At 41.3% G+C, this 17,057-nt stretch overlaps 1 protein-coding gene across 4 annotated transcripts in view; it reads right to left on the bottom strand.

Annotated features, from left to right (window-relative positions):
• Nucleotides 1-17,057, bottom strand: part of AKAP7 (A-kinase anchoring protein 7) — a 170,697-nt gene that overhangs the window by 15,576 nt on the left and 138,064 nt on the right. Inside the window, exon 2 of one of the 4 annotated variants that reach the window (XM_062186764.1) lies at nt 16,618-16,686. The exons of the other annotated variants lie outside the window; for them this stretch is intronic. Within the exon in view, the coding sequence (XP_062042748.1) occupies nt 16,618-16,686 (69 nt within the window). The remainder of the gene's footprint in view (nt 1-16,617; nt 16,687-17,057) is intronic. 4 annotated transcript variants of the gene reach the window in all.

Genomic DNA, 17,057 nt, shown 5'->3' with positions numbered 1-17,057 from the left:
AAATAGTAAGATAAGGTCTCTGCCTACAGAAAAGTGAGTATGGAACAATATACTGAATGTTGTCATACAGTATGTTCAAGGTCCAGTGGACTTGGAAAGGGGTAGCAGTTCCACACGGGAGAATAGTTCAGCTCAGTGAGTAAGAGTTTCTCAGCACGGGGAAAGAGTGAAGGGGAGCAGTGAGGTTTTCTGGGTGTAACAAAAGCAAGAGCATGCATAGAGAGCATGAAAATGCACAATATATTTGGAGGACTAGAAGTCCTTACACAGAACTGGCCTACAATTCAAAGAGCCGTGGGTGGGTGGGGAAAAGAAGGCTAGAAATCAGGTAAGGGTAAAGGACTCTGTGTCCCCTGCAGTGACGTCTTATGTCATTGTCCAGGCATTTGGCATAGTCGCTAAGTCATTGTTTGTCATGTCTACCTCTCATATCAGAGTGTCTGGTTCAAGCCCTGGCTCTTCCACTTCCAATCTAACTTCCTGCTAACACACAACCTGGAAGGCAGCTGATGATCACTCAAGTATTTTGGTTCCTGTCACCCATGTGGGAAACAGGCCTGAGTTCCTGGTTCCCAGCTTTGGCTGGGGTCAGCCTTGCCCATAGCAGGCATTTGGGGAATAAACTAATGGAGAGAGGATTCTCCATGTGTCATTAAGTAAATAAATAAGTAAAGAATTCTCAGGTCAAAAGAGCATCTTTGAAACATTTAGCTAACTTCATGCTGACTGATAAACACAGAATGATTCCCACAAAAATCAGCAACAAGCCCAAGATGTCTGCATTTACCACTATGGTTTAGCATTGCACTATATTTAGGCAAAAAAAGAAATTAATAAGCTCATAGTCAAAAAAGAAGAAACCTGACTCTACTCACAAACTATATCATAATCTACCCAGAAATCCTAAAGAACCTACTTAAATACGTTTAGTAAGGCCAACAGTTACTACCACTGTATAGCCCCAAACAACTGAATTTTTTTTAAAAAATACATGATTTTAATGCATAAAATATTAAATACCTAGGGATAATTCAATGAAATGTGTGCAAACACAACCATCGCAAAACTTCTCAAGGGAAATTACATAAGACTTAAATAAACGCAGAGACAAACTATACTCATGGATCAAGAGACTCAATATTGTTATGATGTTAATTCTCCCCCAAGTGCTTTATAATACACAGCAATACCAATAAAAAATAGCATGCATTTTCTGTAGAAATTGATATTGGTTCTAAAATTTTACATAAAAATGCAAAATAAGTAGAACAGCCAGAACAATTAAGCAAAGTTGGAAGACTTTAACTGCTTGACTTCAAGACTGACTTTGAAGCTACAGATATACAGACTGTGATATTGGTATAAAGACAGGCACATAGATCAATAAAACAAAACAGAAAATCCAGAAATAGACTCACTCAAATGTGGCTGATTTTCCACAAAGGTATCAAAGCCATTAAAAAAAAGAAAGAATTATCTTTTAAACAAACAGTACTAGAATAATTACATATTCATATGCTTTTTAAAAATAAGAATCTCAACACTGATTTCACACCACATAAAAAATTAACCCCAAATGGACCACACATGTAATATAAGGGCTAAATACGTAAAGTGCATAGATAAGGACAGATTTTCTTAGTGATCCTGAATCTGGCAGAGATTTTTTAATTAGGACACCAAAACCACAAAGTATGTTTTTAAATGATAAATCTCATTTCATTAAAACATAGAACTTTTTCTTTCTCAAGACACTGCTAAGAAAATAAAAAGGCAACCTGTACATTAGGAGAAAATAGACCTATTAAAGAACATGTGATCAGAATACAGAAAGAACTCTTACAACTTAGTAAGAAAGCAACCAACCAAATATGAAAATGGTCAGCAGAATGGAACAGTTACTTCACAAAAGGTATATAGATTGCTGAAAAATATGTGAAAACATACTCAACATTATTACTCACCAGTAAAATGCAAATTAAAGTCACAATGAGATTCTACTACAAACCCACTAGGATGCTTGTCAGTTAAAAAGATAGACAAGTGTTGGCAAGAATTGGGACTCCTGTTGCTAGTGGCAATGCAAACGTGGTATAATCACTTTGTAAAAACAGACTGGGAATGTTTTAAAATGCTGGTCATATTCTTACCATGTAACTAAGCAATCTCCATTTGGAGTTAGTCCTGAAAATAAGTGAAAAGAATGCATGCGCTCACATAAACACCTACACAGAACGTCTATGGAAGCTTTATTCAGTTACCCCAAACTAGAAATCACCCAAATACCCTTCAACTAGTGAATGAGTCAGTGAGCTGTGCACGTCCACACGGTGGAAACACTCAGTACAAAGTAATAAAATACAGACATATGCAACCATACAGATGATTCTATACTTTTCCATGTGAAAATGACCACATTCTAAAGGCTGCATACTATGTGACTTCATTGTATGATCTTCTAGAAATGGCAAAACGAGACTGCCAACAGACCAGTGGTTCCAGGGGCCAGCAGTGGCAGGAAGGCAGGGTCGACTACAAAAGGGCACAAGAGAATTTTAGAGGATGATGGAGTTGTTTGGTCTTGTCTGTGGGAGTGGTGATATGTGCTGACGGAAACAGAATTGAGTACAAGAAGATTGAATTTTAATGTATATTTAATGTATATAATTTTTTAAATATTGAGGAGAACAATAGTCTCCCCTTTACAGAGGTCACTATGTGAATCTGCCGTCACTCTGACAGTTAGCATGTGGCTAGCTGTAAGCACTGTAAGGAAGACTTTCTCAGTTCTTCTATCTAAAGACACATCTCAACTGCAGGGTCTGTACGCTCATTGCTGCAAATCTCAGATTCTCAGCTACTTTCCTTTTCAATCATGTTTTTCTGTGGTGCTCAATATAAAATTTGAAAAATAACTTTCACGAAGTCGAGTGTGACGTTTCTTTTCGATTCATTATTTTTATTTTAAAGGCTGAGCAACAGAGAGGGAGGGATGGAGGAAGGAAGGGAGGGAAGGAGGGAAGGAAGGGTAGGAGGGGGTAGAGAAAGAGAGAGAGACAGAGAGAATGTTCCAACCTCTGGTTTACTCCCTAAAGCCAAGAGCCCAGAACTTTATCCTGGTCTCCTACACTGGTTGTAGAGACCCAAGCAATTGGGCATCCTCCATTGCCTTCCCAGATGTGTAAGCAGGATGCTAGACTGGAAGCAGAGCAGCCAGGTCTCAAACCAGCTCTTGATACTGGATGCCACTGTCTAAGTGGCAGCTCACCCTGCTGTGCCACGATGCCCACCCCTGCTGTGGTTTCTGAGAATGAATGTGACCCAGATAGTTTTATTCCATCTCTTCAGTGTACCAGACATGCATTATGTGCACACCCAGTGCCTGACTGACAAGTGGTCACTATCACTCTGTCACTGAAATTTGTTTCACAGGGGCACTGTGCTCACTGCCGTTTGTTTTGCCTTGCATTGTTTGTAAGTTCCTGTTGGCTTTTATATATCATAAGTTGCTCTCTAAGGTACAGAACCTGTGGGGGTTTTCCTCCCTGAGTTTTGGATCCTATATTTGTTCAGGCTGGAAGAGGGACTCCTCAAGGTCCCTGATTGGTTGCTGAATTCCTCTCTGAGTCATTTTGTGCACAACTGATTCCGAGATGCCATTGTGGGCAGTGATGGGAGCAGCAGTCCTTCCGTACACAAGTCCTGGCCCACAGCAGAACAAGTACAAGTATAGCTACCATCAAAAATGATTTCTTTGTGTAACAGAGAAAAAATATATGCAGTTTCAAACATGTAGTTTCAAACATGTCCCAAGCATAAATTTCCAAATAATCATGCTCTTGACTGGCAGGAAAACAAGTAGGCCAAAAAAGGAAACACCGCTTAAGGGCTTAAAATTATTATACTCACATAATTTATTATCATCTATTTTAATAAAAGTTTACATAGAATTTGAAAACATGACAACTAGAATTAATTTTCACTTATTTGACCAATACACCTGCTCATGGTAATATATATTTTTCATTCTATTCTAGATCAAGTGTTGATTCAAGCAGAAATAAAGGTCAATTTCCTGTTATGAAGGCAACGTGTACCAAGGTAGGTCAGCACAATAAATTCTATCAATCTAATCTAGTAAAATAAACCATAAATTGTAGATACTACTTTACCTCTCTTGTGGGCAATAAGCACACGCCCAGGCCAGAAAGCACCACAGGCTGGGAAAACTTCCATAATTCCAAGTCACTAATAGCTATGAGAGAGATACTTCCTTCTAGTGTTCTCCATAACACACCATAGTCTTTCAAAAGTACTTTGAGCAATGTTATCTCATTTGGTTCTCACATTAATCTCATGAGGTAAAATACGTTATTCTTCCCAAGAACAATGACACTCAAGAGGTCACATAAATCGTGTAAACTCACACAGCTTTCATGATGGGATTCACAGTCTTCTCACTAGAAATCAGGAAGCTTAGTTCATCCAGGACACCCCACACCCAGGCAAATACTCTACAGGACATTCATTCTAGGAAAAAGAAGTACACGTGTGGAAAATGCCACACAGGTTAATGACTGACTGACTGGAAAGGAATACTAATTCAGGTTTCATTCTCAGATGGAGATTTTCCATAGTAAAGAAGGCACTGACTAATGCATTACCATTCCTTCTCTTCCTTCCCTCCCTCTTTCCTTCCAGAAATATCCACTCAGCACCTTCTACTTGTAATAAGCACTGTGCTATGAATAAAAAAAAAAAATGAATTCATGATGGGCTCTGCTTTCAGGAAAACTGCAACTTAGCAGAAGTAAAAGCACATGTTAACTGGGGCCAGTGCTGTGGCACAGAGGGTTAACACCCTGGCTTCAAGTGCCGGCATCCCATACGGGCGCCAGTTTGAGACCTGGCTGCTCCTCTTCCACTCCAGCTCTCTGTTATGGCCTGGGAAAGCAGTAGAAGATGGCCCAAGTTCTTGGGCCCCTGCACCCACATGGGAGACCCAGAAGAAGCTCCTGGCTCCTGGCTTCGGATTGGCGCAGCTCTGGCCGTTGTGGCCATCTGGGGAGTGAACCAGTGGATGGAAGACCTCTCTCTCTCTACCTTTCTCTGTAACTCTTTCAAACAAATAAAATAATAAATCTTTTAAAAAAGAAAAAACACATGTTAACCAATAAGTAAGAGACCATCAATGCTCCAAAAGAGAGCTATACATAGAGTGAGTGAAGAGTGACCAATCCTATCTGAGGGGAAATACCCGAAACAGTGTCCTACTCCTGAAGCTTGAGCCAGGTCTTGTACAGTGATTTGGAGTTACTCAGGTGGGTCAGGGTAGAACTGGCCCAACAGGAAAGTAAGACCAGCTTGGCTTGCCGGGTAACGGCAGAACTTGCTCTAGTGTTAATGACTGATGAGGTGGGAGAGAGGACAAGGATGAGGCTGGAAGCACACCCAGGGCAGAGTCCATGCAGGTCTGCAGAACGCATACAGAGAAGTTCGCTCACCATTTATTGAACATCTATTATGGTCCATATACATGCCCATATCCTGAGATACACACAAATTATTAAGGCTTGTCTCCATGGAATCACTTATTCCAACCCACCCATGAGGTAACAGTGTTAATGTAAATTCAATTTTGAGGACAATGCTAATGTTTACAAATGTAAGCTTGGGTCTCAGAACATTCCTAGTTATGTTGCAGGAAAACACTGGATGTGTCACTACCAAGTGATTCTATTTTGTTTTAGTTTTGATGTAAATAACCAGCTATTAAGCTTAGTGAGAGGGATTAAAATATAAGCATAACTACAGTGTAACTAAGAGCAACATAAATACTTTAAATATCACAGGATAAAACATTTTTTAATTTTAATATTTCTAAAAATTATATTAAAACTAGCTCATCTTACTCAGATGACTAATCCAAAACCAAACTCTTTTTGGATGAGTATGCAGAATGCATTTTACACTACAAAATTTTCAATGTAATCATTCAGCTAGCAAAGACATAAAATAGGTTAAACTTCATCTGTTCTTTCTGGCAGTTCCCAAAATCTAATTTTTAAAGCCTGATCATGAAAATCCAGGTGCAGAGAAATGTTTGTTCACTATATTTTCCTTGTAAATACTAATCAATCTGTAGATCAAAGTCAGTTCAGCAGCATAAAAACAGGTAATAGTGGATCAAAAAAAACTTGAAGGTAAGATGATTAATCATTAAAAAAATATGAAGAGATAAAGTCATCTTTGGCCATCCTTTCTTGGCATATAGTAAAAGTGAAGAAAGGAATAGAGCACACTTTAAAAAAAAAACAAACCTGAAAGCCTCAGCCCCATTACTGAGAGAAGCTGGAGAGGCTTTGAGGGCAGAAGCTGAAAGAAGATGGAGAGAACCAAACGTCCACAAGTCAACCTAAAGGGTGACTTCTACCTTTGTCTTATTAATAACACATGTAACTCAATAAATTGCTCCTGTTGTACACTAAGATCCTGTTTGGACTCCAATATTCCATACCAGAGTGCCTGGGTCTGAGTCCTGGCTCTACTTCCAATTCCACCTTCCTACTAATGCACACCCTGGGTTAAGTACCTGGGTCCCTGCCACCCACGTGGGAAACTCAGATTGAATTCCAGGCTCCTGGCTTCAGCCTGACCCATCTCCAGCTGTACTGGATATCTGGGCAGTGAACCTATGGATGGAAGCTCCATCTCTCTGCCTTTCAAACAAATAAGTAAATAAATTTGTTTTTATAGATTGAAAAACATAAAAAAGAATTTGCCTTGAAGATGTGAACTCCTGGTATCTAACCTCTCGCTTCCTTGACTCATCCCACCAACCTATGCCTGCTCTGACTGGTTGTCAAATCCTAAGGAGCCCTCAGATCTCCCAGCGTATCCAGCCATTGCCCGGGCCACCTGGCAGCTGGGCCTTTGTTTCCCTTTGACCTCGAAGCCAGGAGAGCAGCTTTTCATTCCAAATGCTAATCTGCACCTGGTTGTAGGTTTAACTCTCTACCTACCCCCTGTGTCATCGATGGACAGCGAACATCATGAATGTAGAATGAGAGGATTGCTTTAAAGAAACAGTCCTCAGACTACTATTTCAGAATGTATGCTTAACAAACTTGAAAAGAATAAATGACTTATAAAATGTTTATAAACTGTTGGTGAATTCATTTTTAAGTTTATTCTTTTTAAGTTTGCTACTTGATGAGAGTGAAGGTTTTCTTGGAAACATCTAACAACTCATCTGAATTACTGTACCATACTTAGCATTTTTTTAGACGAAGACAATCACACACTAGAATAGACCTTAGCTTATTATCTCTAGGGCTCACTGATACCAACTGCCAGCTGTTTAAAAAAAGAAAAGAAGAACCATCATTGTTGCACGGCAGGTAAAGCCACCACCTATAACACCAGCATTGCATATAGGATATGGTTTGAGTCCCAGATGCTCCACTTCTGATCCAGCTCCCTGCTAATGCGCCTGGGAAAGCAGCAGAAGATGATAAAGTGCTTGAGCCCCTGCACCCATGTGGGAGACTGGAAGAAGCTCTTGGCTCCTGGCTTCAGTCTGACCCACCTCTGGATATTTTGGGAGTGAACCAGTGATTGGAAGATTCTTTGTCTTCCCTTATCTTTAACTCTGGCTTTCAAATAAGTAAAATAAATCTTTTTTTTTTTTCAAATTAAAAGAAAACCTATGCCAGTTTTGTTGCAAATAAAGCATCTATCAAACTTTGTTTTAAATCTTTGTCAAACTGTAATTTAGATGAAGTCCCACTAAAAATTATACCTTTGAGGATATACCCAGTAGTATACATAGGAAGTTACACCCAATTATATATATATATATATATATATATATATATATATAAAATCTTCAAAAATACATAGAATTGGTAGTGATGACATATCTATCTTTCATTTCTAAAGTTGGTAATTTGTACCTTTTGTCTTTTTTGCTAGTTAGACTAGCTAAAGGTTTGTTAATGTTATTGATGTCTTTTAAGAACAAGATTTTGGTTTCATTGATTTTCTCAATTGTTTCCCTGGTTTAAATTCTATTGATTTCTGCGCTAATTTTTATTATATCCTACCATGTATTTGTTTTATGTTCAATTTATTCTTTTATCTCTCATTTCTAAGGAAGAACACTACATAATTGGCCGTAGATCACTCTTAATGTCAAATATAGGCATTTAGCGCAATAAATTTCACTTTATGCAGGACTTTAAAAAAAAAATCTTTGTCAAACAAATTTTTAAGAATTACATACCACTATAGTTTTAATGATTTTGTGACTATTTGAAAATTTAATTTATATGAGTGAGCTGAACATCTTTTCAGTTCAGTCTTGTTTATAGACCTGGCCTATATGCTCAATTACAGTCTATTTACTCTTTATTTGTTGAATTCTTTATTTAGTAAAGTATTAATCCCCTGACATGTAAATTTAAAATGCTATCGCCGGCGCCGCGGCTCACTAGGCTAATCCTCCGCCTTGCGGCGCCGGCACACCAGGTTCTAGTCCCGGTCGGGGCACCGATCCTGTCCCGGTTGCCCCTCTTCCAGGCCAGCTCTCTGCTGTGGCCAGGGAGTGCAGTGGAGGATGGCCCAAGTGCTTGGGCCCTGCACCCCATGGGAGACCAGGAGAAGCACCTGGTTCCTGCCATCGGATCAGCGTGGTGCGCCGGCCGCAGCGCGCCTACCGCAGCGGCCATTGGAGGGTGAACCAACGGCAAAAGGAAGACCTTTCTCTCTGTCTCTCTCTCACTGTCCACTCTGCCTGTCAAAAAATAAAAAATAAAAAAAATTAAAATAATAAAATGTTATCACAAAAACAACATTGAGAAAGACAGGGCAAAAATCAACATTTATAAGGTGCATAGATGGTTCAATAATGTACCTAGATAAATCTGTATATTAGACTTAAATTTTAAAGTTCACTGATGCTAGAGGTATTAATTTAAAACTGTCATTTAATAGCTAATATATGAATGCAAATATTTTTTTCGTGAAGGTTTTGGCCTTCCACTTGAAGAAAGACTTTGGTGGTTTTAAAATCATTTAAAAATTCTGCTTTAAAGTCTTCTTTCAAAGGGCAGGAGTAGGGGTCAGCACCGTGGCACAGTGGGTAAAGCCGCTGCCTGCAGCGCTGGCACCCCATATGGGTACCAGTTCAAGTCCTGGCTGCTCTGCTTCTGATCCAGATCTCTCTCATGGCCTGGGAAAGCAGTAGAAGATGGCTCAAGTCCTTGGGCCCCTGCACCCACATGGGAGTCCTGGAAGAAGCTCCTGGCTCCTGGCTTCGGATCTGCTCAGCTCTAGCCATTGCAGCCATCTGGGGAGTGAACCAGCGGATGGAAGACCTTTCTCTCTGTAACTCTGCCTTTCAAATACATAAATAAATCTTTAAAAAAAAAAAAAGCAGGATTTTTGTGTAGCATTTATGACAATGCTTGGGGAAGAAGTTAAGATACCACTTGGGACACCCACATCCCATGTGGGAGTGGCTGGGTTTAAGTCCTGGCTACATTCCCAACTCCAGTTCCCTGCTAATGTGCACCCTGGGAGGCAGCAGGTGATGTCTCAAGTATTTGGGTCCTTGCCACCCACATTGGAGATCCAAACTGAATTCTGGGCTTCTGGCTTCAGCCTGGCCCAGCCCTGGCTATTGCAGGTGTTTGGGGAGTAAACCAGAGGATGAAAGATCTCTTTTTCTGCTCTTCAAATATTAAAACACATATATACACACACATATATGTGTAATATATATATATATATTTAGAGATACCCTTTCAGGTAATGTCTTATGAAGTAATAATGCAAAATCTGACCAGGATAACTTCCATGTTTTAGGGATCCATTTCAGTTTTGTTCACTTTTAAAATAAGCCTTATTGCAAACATAATTAAAATATTACAGGTTTAATGTATTTGTTATCATCTGACTTCGAAGACCACCAAAATGTGTTCCGTGAAAACTAATACCCCCTGTCCTTATGTCCCCCTTCTTCTCTCCCTTCCACCTTAAAGAACCCTCTAAATCATTCCAGAAGCGCAGTCCTCCGCCTTCGCTCATGCGCGCTCGGCAGACTGAGTCGTGTGGCCTTCCTCTGGTGATGTGATGTGCTTTCCAGGTTCCTCACCAGGCGGGCCTCCCTCAGGGACACATTCCTGCTTGTGAGCAGAGCTCCCAATATGGTCTGACTACGACAGACCTAGTGGAAAGTCTCAGATTCACAAATCATCTGCTCGTCAGTTTATTAGCTACCAGAACCATCAATCAAAACCCTGAAAAGGATGCGCTTTATGACTCACTTTAGCTGAACATTTAAAATGCTGAGAAAATGTGATTTTTATTTTTGCTCTAACAGTCAGACGTAAGATACCAAATTAAAGCTCGATGTAATTCATGAGGCAAATGCCAACAACTATCTGACCACTGAATCAGGAGAGGTGGGGGAAGGGCGCAGTCACAAGTGGAGCACCCTTTTCCTCAGACTCCATCTTCCCTCTCCCTACAGGCTGCGTGAGCGCCCTCCATCTACTCCAAGTATCTCCTTTGCATGTCACTTTCTCCCTGATTCAGAACAGCCTTATAATTTTAAAATTTTTTTAATAATTTTTCAGTATATACAGCTTCTTTTAATAAATGTCCCTGACTAATTTGCATAAGGTTTTGGTGCAATTCATAGAAACAGGAAATTATAAGCCTTACATGACTTTAATTCAGCCTTTAATAAAATGAACATTTATATCTGGTTAGCACAGAATTTAAGGTAAAGCTGCAATTACCTTATATTTTCATCATACAGTTCAGGGTTTGTCTATGACTATTTGCTAAGGGCAAAGAGCTTTACCATGCAACTGAAACAAATGCTTCAATAGGTTCCAAGGTCTGTTAACTTGTAACTCTGACATAATCAGTGTCTGTTATGTGCCCTTTATTTGCCAAAATGTTTGTGGCAGAAACTGTGTTTGCCCTTGTCAAGTCGTAAACTCTGCCTGAGGTAGGAACTCAAGGTAACCTCCAATGTAGGTGGTAATTAACTCATTTTCACTGGACTTTACCAACTTAGCCCTGTATCTTCCCTGGCAGATAGGAGTGTGGCTTGGCTTCCTAGCCTGAAAACATTAAGAGCCTGTATTTTGGCTTTTTCTGCTCAGAGGATAATAAACCTTGGGATCCAAACAGATTTCAACAGTCATGTAAAAAGCTTTTTTTCTTTTCTTTTTTTTTTTTTAAAGAAAAGACAACAACAGAGACCATGTGTTACTCATCATTGTACCTTCCAGACACCTGGCTCAGAGCTTCCCAATATGCTGGCTTCAACAATATTAATTGAAGTGAACTCAGCTACTCTCACAGCAGCTCTTGATTGAGCCAAATTTCACTGCAACTACAATGAAACATGAAGGCTCAGAAGAGCTCGGAGAGCTTTAGCTTCTTTGCTAGGCTTGATAATATTCATTCCAGAACATACACCGGAGCTTGGCATATAATAAATATAATTCCTCTGCAACAAATAAGAGTGTTTTAATTATGTATTCAAAGTCACCTTAGGAGTCAGTTTGGCAGAAATGAGGTTTTATTTCTACTTATACAAAGCCAATGGCTGCAGGTGATAAACATTTAACTCAAGCAAGTTTAACGAAATGAAAAGGGAAGGACTTACTGCTTCATGCAGTGGAGAAGGTCCTAAGCATGGCTGATCTCAGACACTCAAACGCTTATCAGGACTGGCTCAAAATTTCCCGCTCCTCTCAGAGGCTCGCTCTCTACTGCACTGGCTTCATGCACAGGACTCCCCAGCACTCCCACCAACAAGCAGGCTTCTGCTTTCATTGTTTCTGCTCACAACCCAAAAGGAAGACTGTGGTTGACTTCGATTGGACCATGTGTCTCTCCTAGAGAAAGACGTGAGGCATTCTGATAGACAGGAGCCCAAAATGAGGTGGAGGGACTACAAGGCCCCGAAGGAAAGGAAAGGATGCTGTGTTGATCAATGCTGCAGTCCACAAAACAATTCAAGGCCTGAAGACCTAAGTCCCATTTGTTCTCTCCTTAGGGTATGTTGTAAATAAGCCATAGTTCTGCCAAGCTCACTCTGACTATGGCTATGGCTATGTAATTACCACTCTATACTTGTTGCAGAGAAACTGTATATTTACTGAATCAATGATACGCCCAGCACAGTGTCGGCCATTTCCCCAACCCTCAGTTTTTCTACCACATGACAGAGTTTTAAGGTTCTTTCACATTTCTTCCTATGGGTGTCGTAAGTCTGTCAAGGACCTACATATTAGGTGTGGCCAAAATTAAACAGAAGGCAAATATCTACAGGAAGTCATTTATCAGATGTCCTCCAAGAATTTTACTAGCCTGAGTCTAATGCCTGAAACTCCTCCATTAGATTGTTTGGGGGCTGTCATTACTGTTTCTTAATTTATTATTTCACTACAAATACTTCCCAAGAGCACTTGGGCTAACTTGTTCTTAGTAAGACATTCTTAATCAAATGCCTTGGGAAGGAGTAAAGGATGAAAAGCCTTTTTTGGTTAACCCAAATCCTCATGTGCATCGGATTCCTTGCTCCTTTTTTAACGTAGCTCCCAGGAAAGATACAGGATAGGTTATTTCCCATGGTTAGAGGACTGAACACCTGGCAATGACTCCCCAGTGGCTCTACCAGGGGATGGGAACAGTTCTACAACCTTGTTCTACCCAGTGAAAATCAGTCAGCATTTGATGGTGGAACCCAGGTCAATTCTAGAAAACTTTGAGAACAACAACAAAAGTAAGCACAGTAACCACATGGCCCATGAATTAACAGAAGAAACCAGGGTGGTAAGATAAGAATCCTAAATATGTCCCTTCATTTGGAAAGAAATCTCATGGGTACGCATTATTTAATAAGAGAAAACTGGTCTTCAGTGTCCATGGCTAAATGGTTTACAACGGCCACCACAGTATCACCCACAGGGGCTTTATGAGAAGTGCAGTCTCCGGTTACATGCACTACCAATGGCTTCTCTGCTTCAGTCACTGAGCTGCCTGAGATCCCAGCCTCCTGTCAGCTCCTGGCCCCAGGGAATTCCTGAAGGACTTTGGCTTTCAACAACTCCCCATTAGATGGCATAGCCCAGGGGCATGTTGAAGCTAATCCCAATATAGCACCTGGCACACCGGAAGCATTTGATAATTTAAAAAGTGGGAGAGGGGAAGGGAAGGAGACAGAGCAGGAGAAGGAAGAGGAAGCAATGTAAAGAAATGCATCATATCCACATAATTCATTCTTCTATTCCCTAAACCCTTAGTTCTAAGGAGCAAAAGGAAGAGAGGCAGGAGAATGAAAAATTTCAAAATCCTAATTGAATCCATGTTTCTTGACTATCAGGAATTAAGGCCCAAAGAGGGATAAACGCTTACCCAGAACCAGCCTGGATGATAGTAGCAGAGCGGGGTTTGTCACCCAGGTCTCCTTGCTCCCAGTCTTGTGCTCTTTGCACAGGAAGCACTGCACGCCAAGCCACGGGCTCTGCTCTCATCAAGCAGCAGCAGAACTGGTGTGTGGGGCCGATGCTGTGGCCTAGCGGGTAAAGCTGGCACTGCAAGTGCCATATGGGCACCAGTTCAAGACCTAGATGCTCCACTTCTGATCCAGCTTTCTGCTATGGCCTGGGAAAGCAGTAGAGGATGGCCCAAGTCCTTGGGACCCTGCACCCTCATGAGAGATCCAGAGGAAGCTCCTGGCTCCTGGCTCCAGATTAGTGCAGCCCCAGCCATTGCGGCCAATTGGGTAGTGAACCAGCAGATGGAAGACTCTCTCTCTCTCTCTCTCTCTCTCTGCCTCTTCTCTCTGTGTGTAACTCTGACTTTCAAATAAATATATAAATCCTTAAAAAAAAAAAAAGAACTGATGCGCTGCTGTGGCCCTGTGTGCAAGTGCCTTTATACTGGCCAAGAAGGAAAACTGATGTTACTGTCCACCAACAGGATGCTCCCTGTCCACTGTCTTTGGGTCCCAGGCCAAAGTGAGAACCTGTTCAAATGTTTCTCTGCTACAAGGCTCTTTATGCTTCCAGTATGAACCACTCATTCCAAATTCTGTTCTCTAATAGGCTCATGCATACTCCTGTTCTCTCAAAGTCACGACTTAACAGGATAGATGTGTCACTCTGCTCACTGCCAGGTATTCAGAATGTGCCTTCTCTGGGTAAGAAACTAATAGAGTATGGCTGAGAGAGGTATATGGCAATGGGTCCTGAGTACAGGGTGCTTGAAATTCACGTGATAATACAAAGCAGATACATCAAAGATAACCACGAAGTCAGCATATCTTTCATGCAAAGGAAAAAAGCCAAGCAAAAGTCTATAGCTTTAGAAAGCCTTCTGAAGACTTAGGAAATCTACATGTAGACTTCCTGATGGTAACTGAAAAAGTGCAACTCTGTTGGCAAGGTTGGTGATTATAGCATTCACCAGAAATGAAACTCACCTTGCATGTCCAACTTACATATTGATAGAGCACCATCAAATTCCTCGTCATGGGAAATGACCTTGAGAGTTGACTTAATTTATGAAATGAATGTTGTAAGTGAACTTAGTAATTCATCCCACTCAAAATGAATGTATTGTAACATGTTTTTGTTTTTTTGTTTTTTTTTTTTTTTTGACAGGCAGAGTTAGTGTGCGAGAGAGAGACAAAGAGAAAGGTCTTCCTTTTCCGTTGGTTCACCCCCCAAAATGGCCACTACGGCCAGCTCACTGCACCGATCCAAAGCCAGGAGCCAGGTGCTTCCTCCTGGTCTCCCATGCAAGTGCAGGGCCCAAGCACTTGGGCCATCCTCCACTGCCTTCCCAGGCCACAGCAGAGAGCTGCACTGGAAGAGGAGCAACCAGGACAGAATTCAGCACCCCAACCAGGACTAGAACCTGGGGTGCTGGCGCTGCAGGCAGAGGATTAGCCAAGTGAGCCACGGCACCGGCCTAAGTATAAAATTAAAACATGTAACTTTTAAGACACAGACTTACACTAATATTTTATTTTCAGCATCACAGAATATCAACACTAGAAAGTAACTGAACTGTCTTGTACCTAATGACTAGTGGACCCATTCTTACACCATTCTAGGTGGGGATTCCCTATATCTGAACACTTGTAATGGGGGTGGTAGTTTGGCCTGGTTATTCGGATGCCACTTGGGATGCTTGTATCCAATATTGAAGTACCTGTGTTCAAGTCTCAGCTATACTTCCAATTCCAGCATCCTGCTAACACGTACCCTGGGAGGCAACAGGTAATGACTGAAGTAGTTGGGTCCCTGCCACCCATGTGCGAGATTCAGATTGAGTTCTGAGCTCTTAAGTTTTACCTGGCCCAGCCTTGGTTGTTGGGGGCATTTAGAGAGTAAACCAGAGAATGGGAGGTCCCCTGCTCCCCTCAAACACACTCACTCTCTCTCTCTGCCTTTCAAATAAACAAATTAAAAAAAAAATCTTGCAGTGACAGGAGGCTGACTATCTCATGAATGAGTCTGGCTCATCTTTGGGCATTCAACAGCTCTATATAAAAACAATGGACTTCAAAATGGGGAAATCTGCATTTGAAAACAGCAACAAACATTTTCTAATTAGTTACAGAGATATCTGGTAATTAAGTTTTCTTTGCAGGGTTATTTAGTGAGATAAACCACAATGGTCACTATGCCTGTGCAAGGACATTTCTGTTCATGAGCATCCCTTTCAGTCAGCTCTGATTTTGCTTATTTGAGAAATCAGTGTAGCAAAAACTATACTGGGGAATTCCTACAGTATGTGTCAATCCTTCAATATTTATGGCAATTTTTAAAGCTCAGCATGTTTTTGTGTAGCAATAGATAAGAGTGTAATCTTCCAGGAACCATGTATTTACTGTTACTCTATTCTATTTGCTGTGGTCAAAAAAAGTGTAGTTTAGAAAACCATTCACCTGCTGGGATGCAAACAAAAAGGGATGGAACAGGCATTCTGGCAGAGTGGGTTAAGCTGCTACTTTGGATGCCCACATCCTGTATCAGAGTGCCTGGGATCAAGTCCCAGATTTCTGATCCAGCTTTCTACTAATGCACACCCTGGGAGGCAGAGGATGATGGCTCAAGTACTTGGGTCCCTGCCACTCATGTGGGAGACTTGGATTGAGTTCTGGGCTCCTGGCTTCAGCCCCGCCCAGCCCTGGCTGTTGTGGGTATTTGAGGAAGTGAACTAGCAGATGGAAAAGTGTACACACATATGCTCATTCTCCTCCCATAACCCCACTTAAAATAAATAAACCTTAAAAAAAGGATCTCGCTGCATTTTGCCGTATTGCCTGGTAAATCAACCATGATGAGCTCTGCTGTATTTGACTGGTCACCCCATCATCGAGCTCTCTGGCTACGCATCCAGTTACCTTTCTATACAAAGTAGGGCCCATGCACCAAGAGTTGATTAAAAGATCATTTTGTCTGCGATCAGTAGATGAACTTTATATTGCTTAGAAATCAGTTAGATTAAAATTCATTCTATCTACCACCACCACCAGAGAGCAGAAGGAGGGTAAGACAGCAGGTGTCCCTCGGCTCTTACCACTCGGCCAGCTGCATACATCCTGGCTGTACCTCTGGAGGACGGCAGGGGATGAGCCTTCCACCTCACCTGTGTTTTAAGAATGATACCCACACATTTTAACTTTCACCAAAAACTAATTAAATTTTCCATTCTTTGAGCTACCCTTGCAAGAATCATTCTAGGCCCACCACCCTTTACAGCAGAATCAGCAGGGCATGGCCTTTTGTTACCTTTCTGTGCTCTGCCCCTGGTAGCAGCTCACAGAGTACATGGCCTGGAGCAAGTGAACACTGCTACTCCGTAGCTGGGGACACAAAGATGAGGAAGACCCAGGAGGCTATTGCACAACCCAGCAACACCAGAAAAATGGTGGGCCCTCTTCAATGTCTGCTGTGGATTCTTTCACTGGTCATCAACACAACTTATGGACTGGATACCTCCAAGTAGCTGCTAATTTA

This window comes from Lepus europaeus, chromosome 3 (assembly GCF_033115175.1).
Source record: "Lepus europaeus isolate LE1 chromosome 3, mLepTim1.pri, whole genome shotgun sequence".
In the NCBI taxonomy this organism is placed as follows: Eukaryota; Metazoa; Chordata; class Mammalia; order Lagomorpha; family Leporidae; genus Lepus; species Lepus europaeus.
This window is presented reverse-complemented; position numbering and strand designations above follow the sequence as displayed.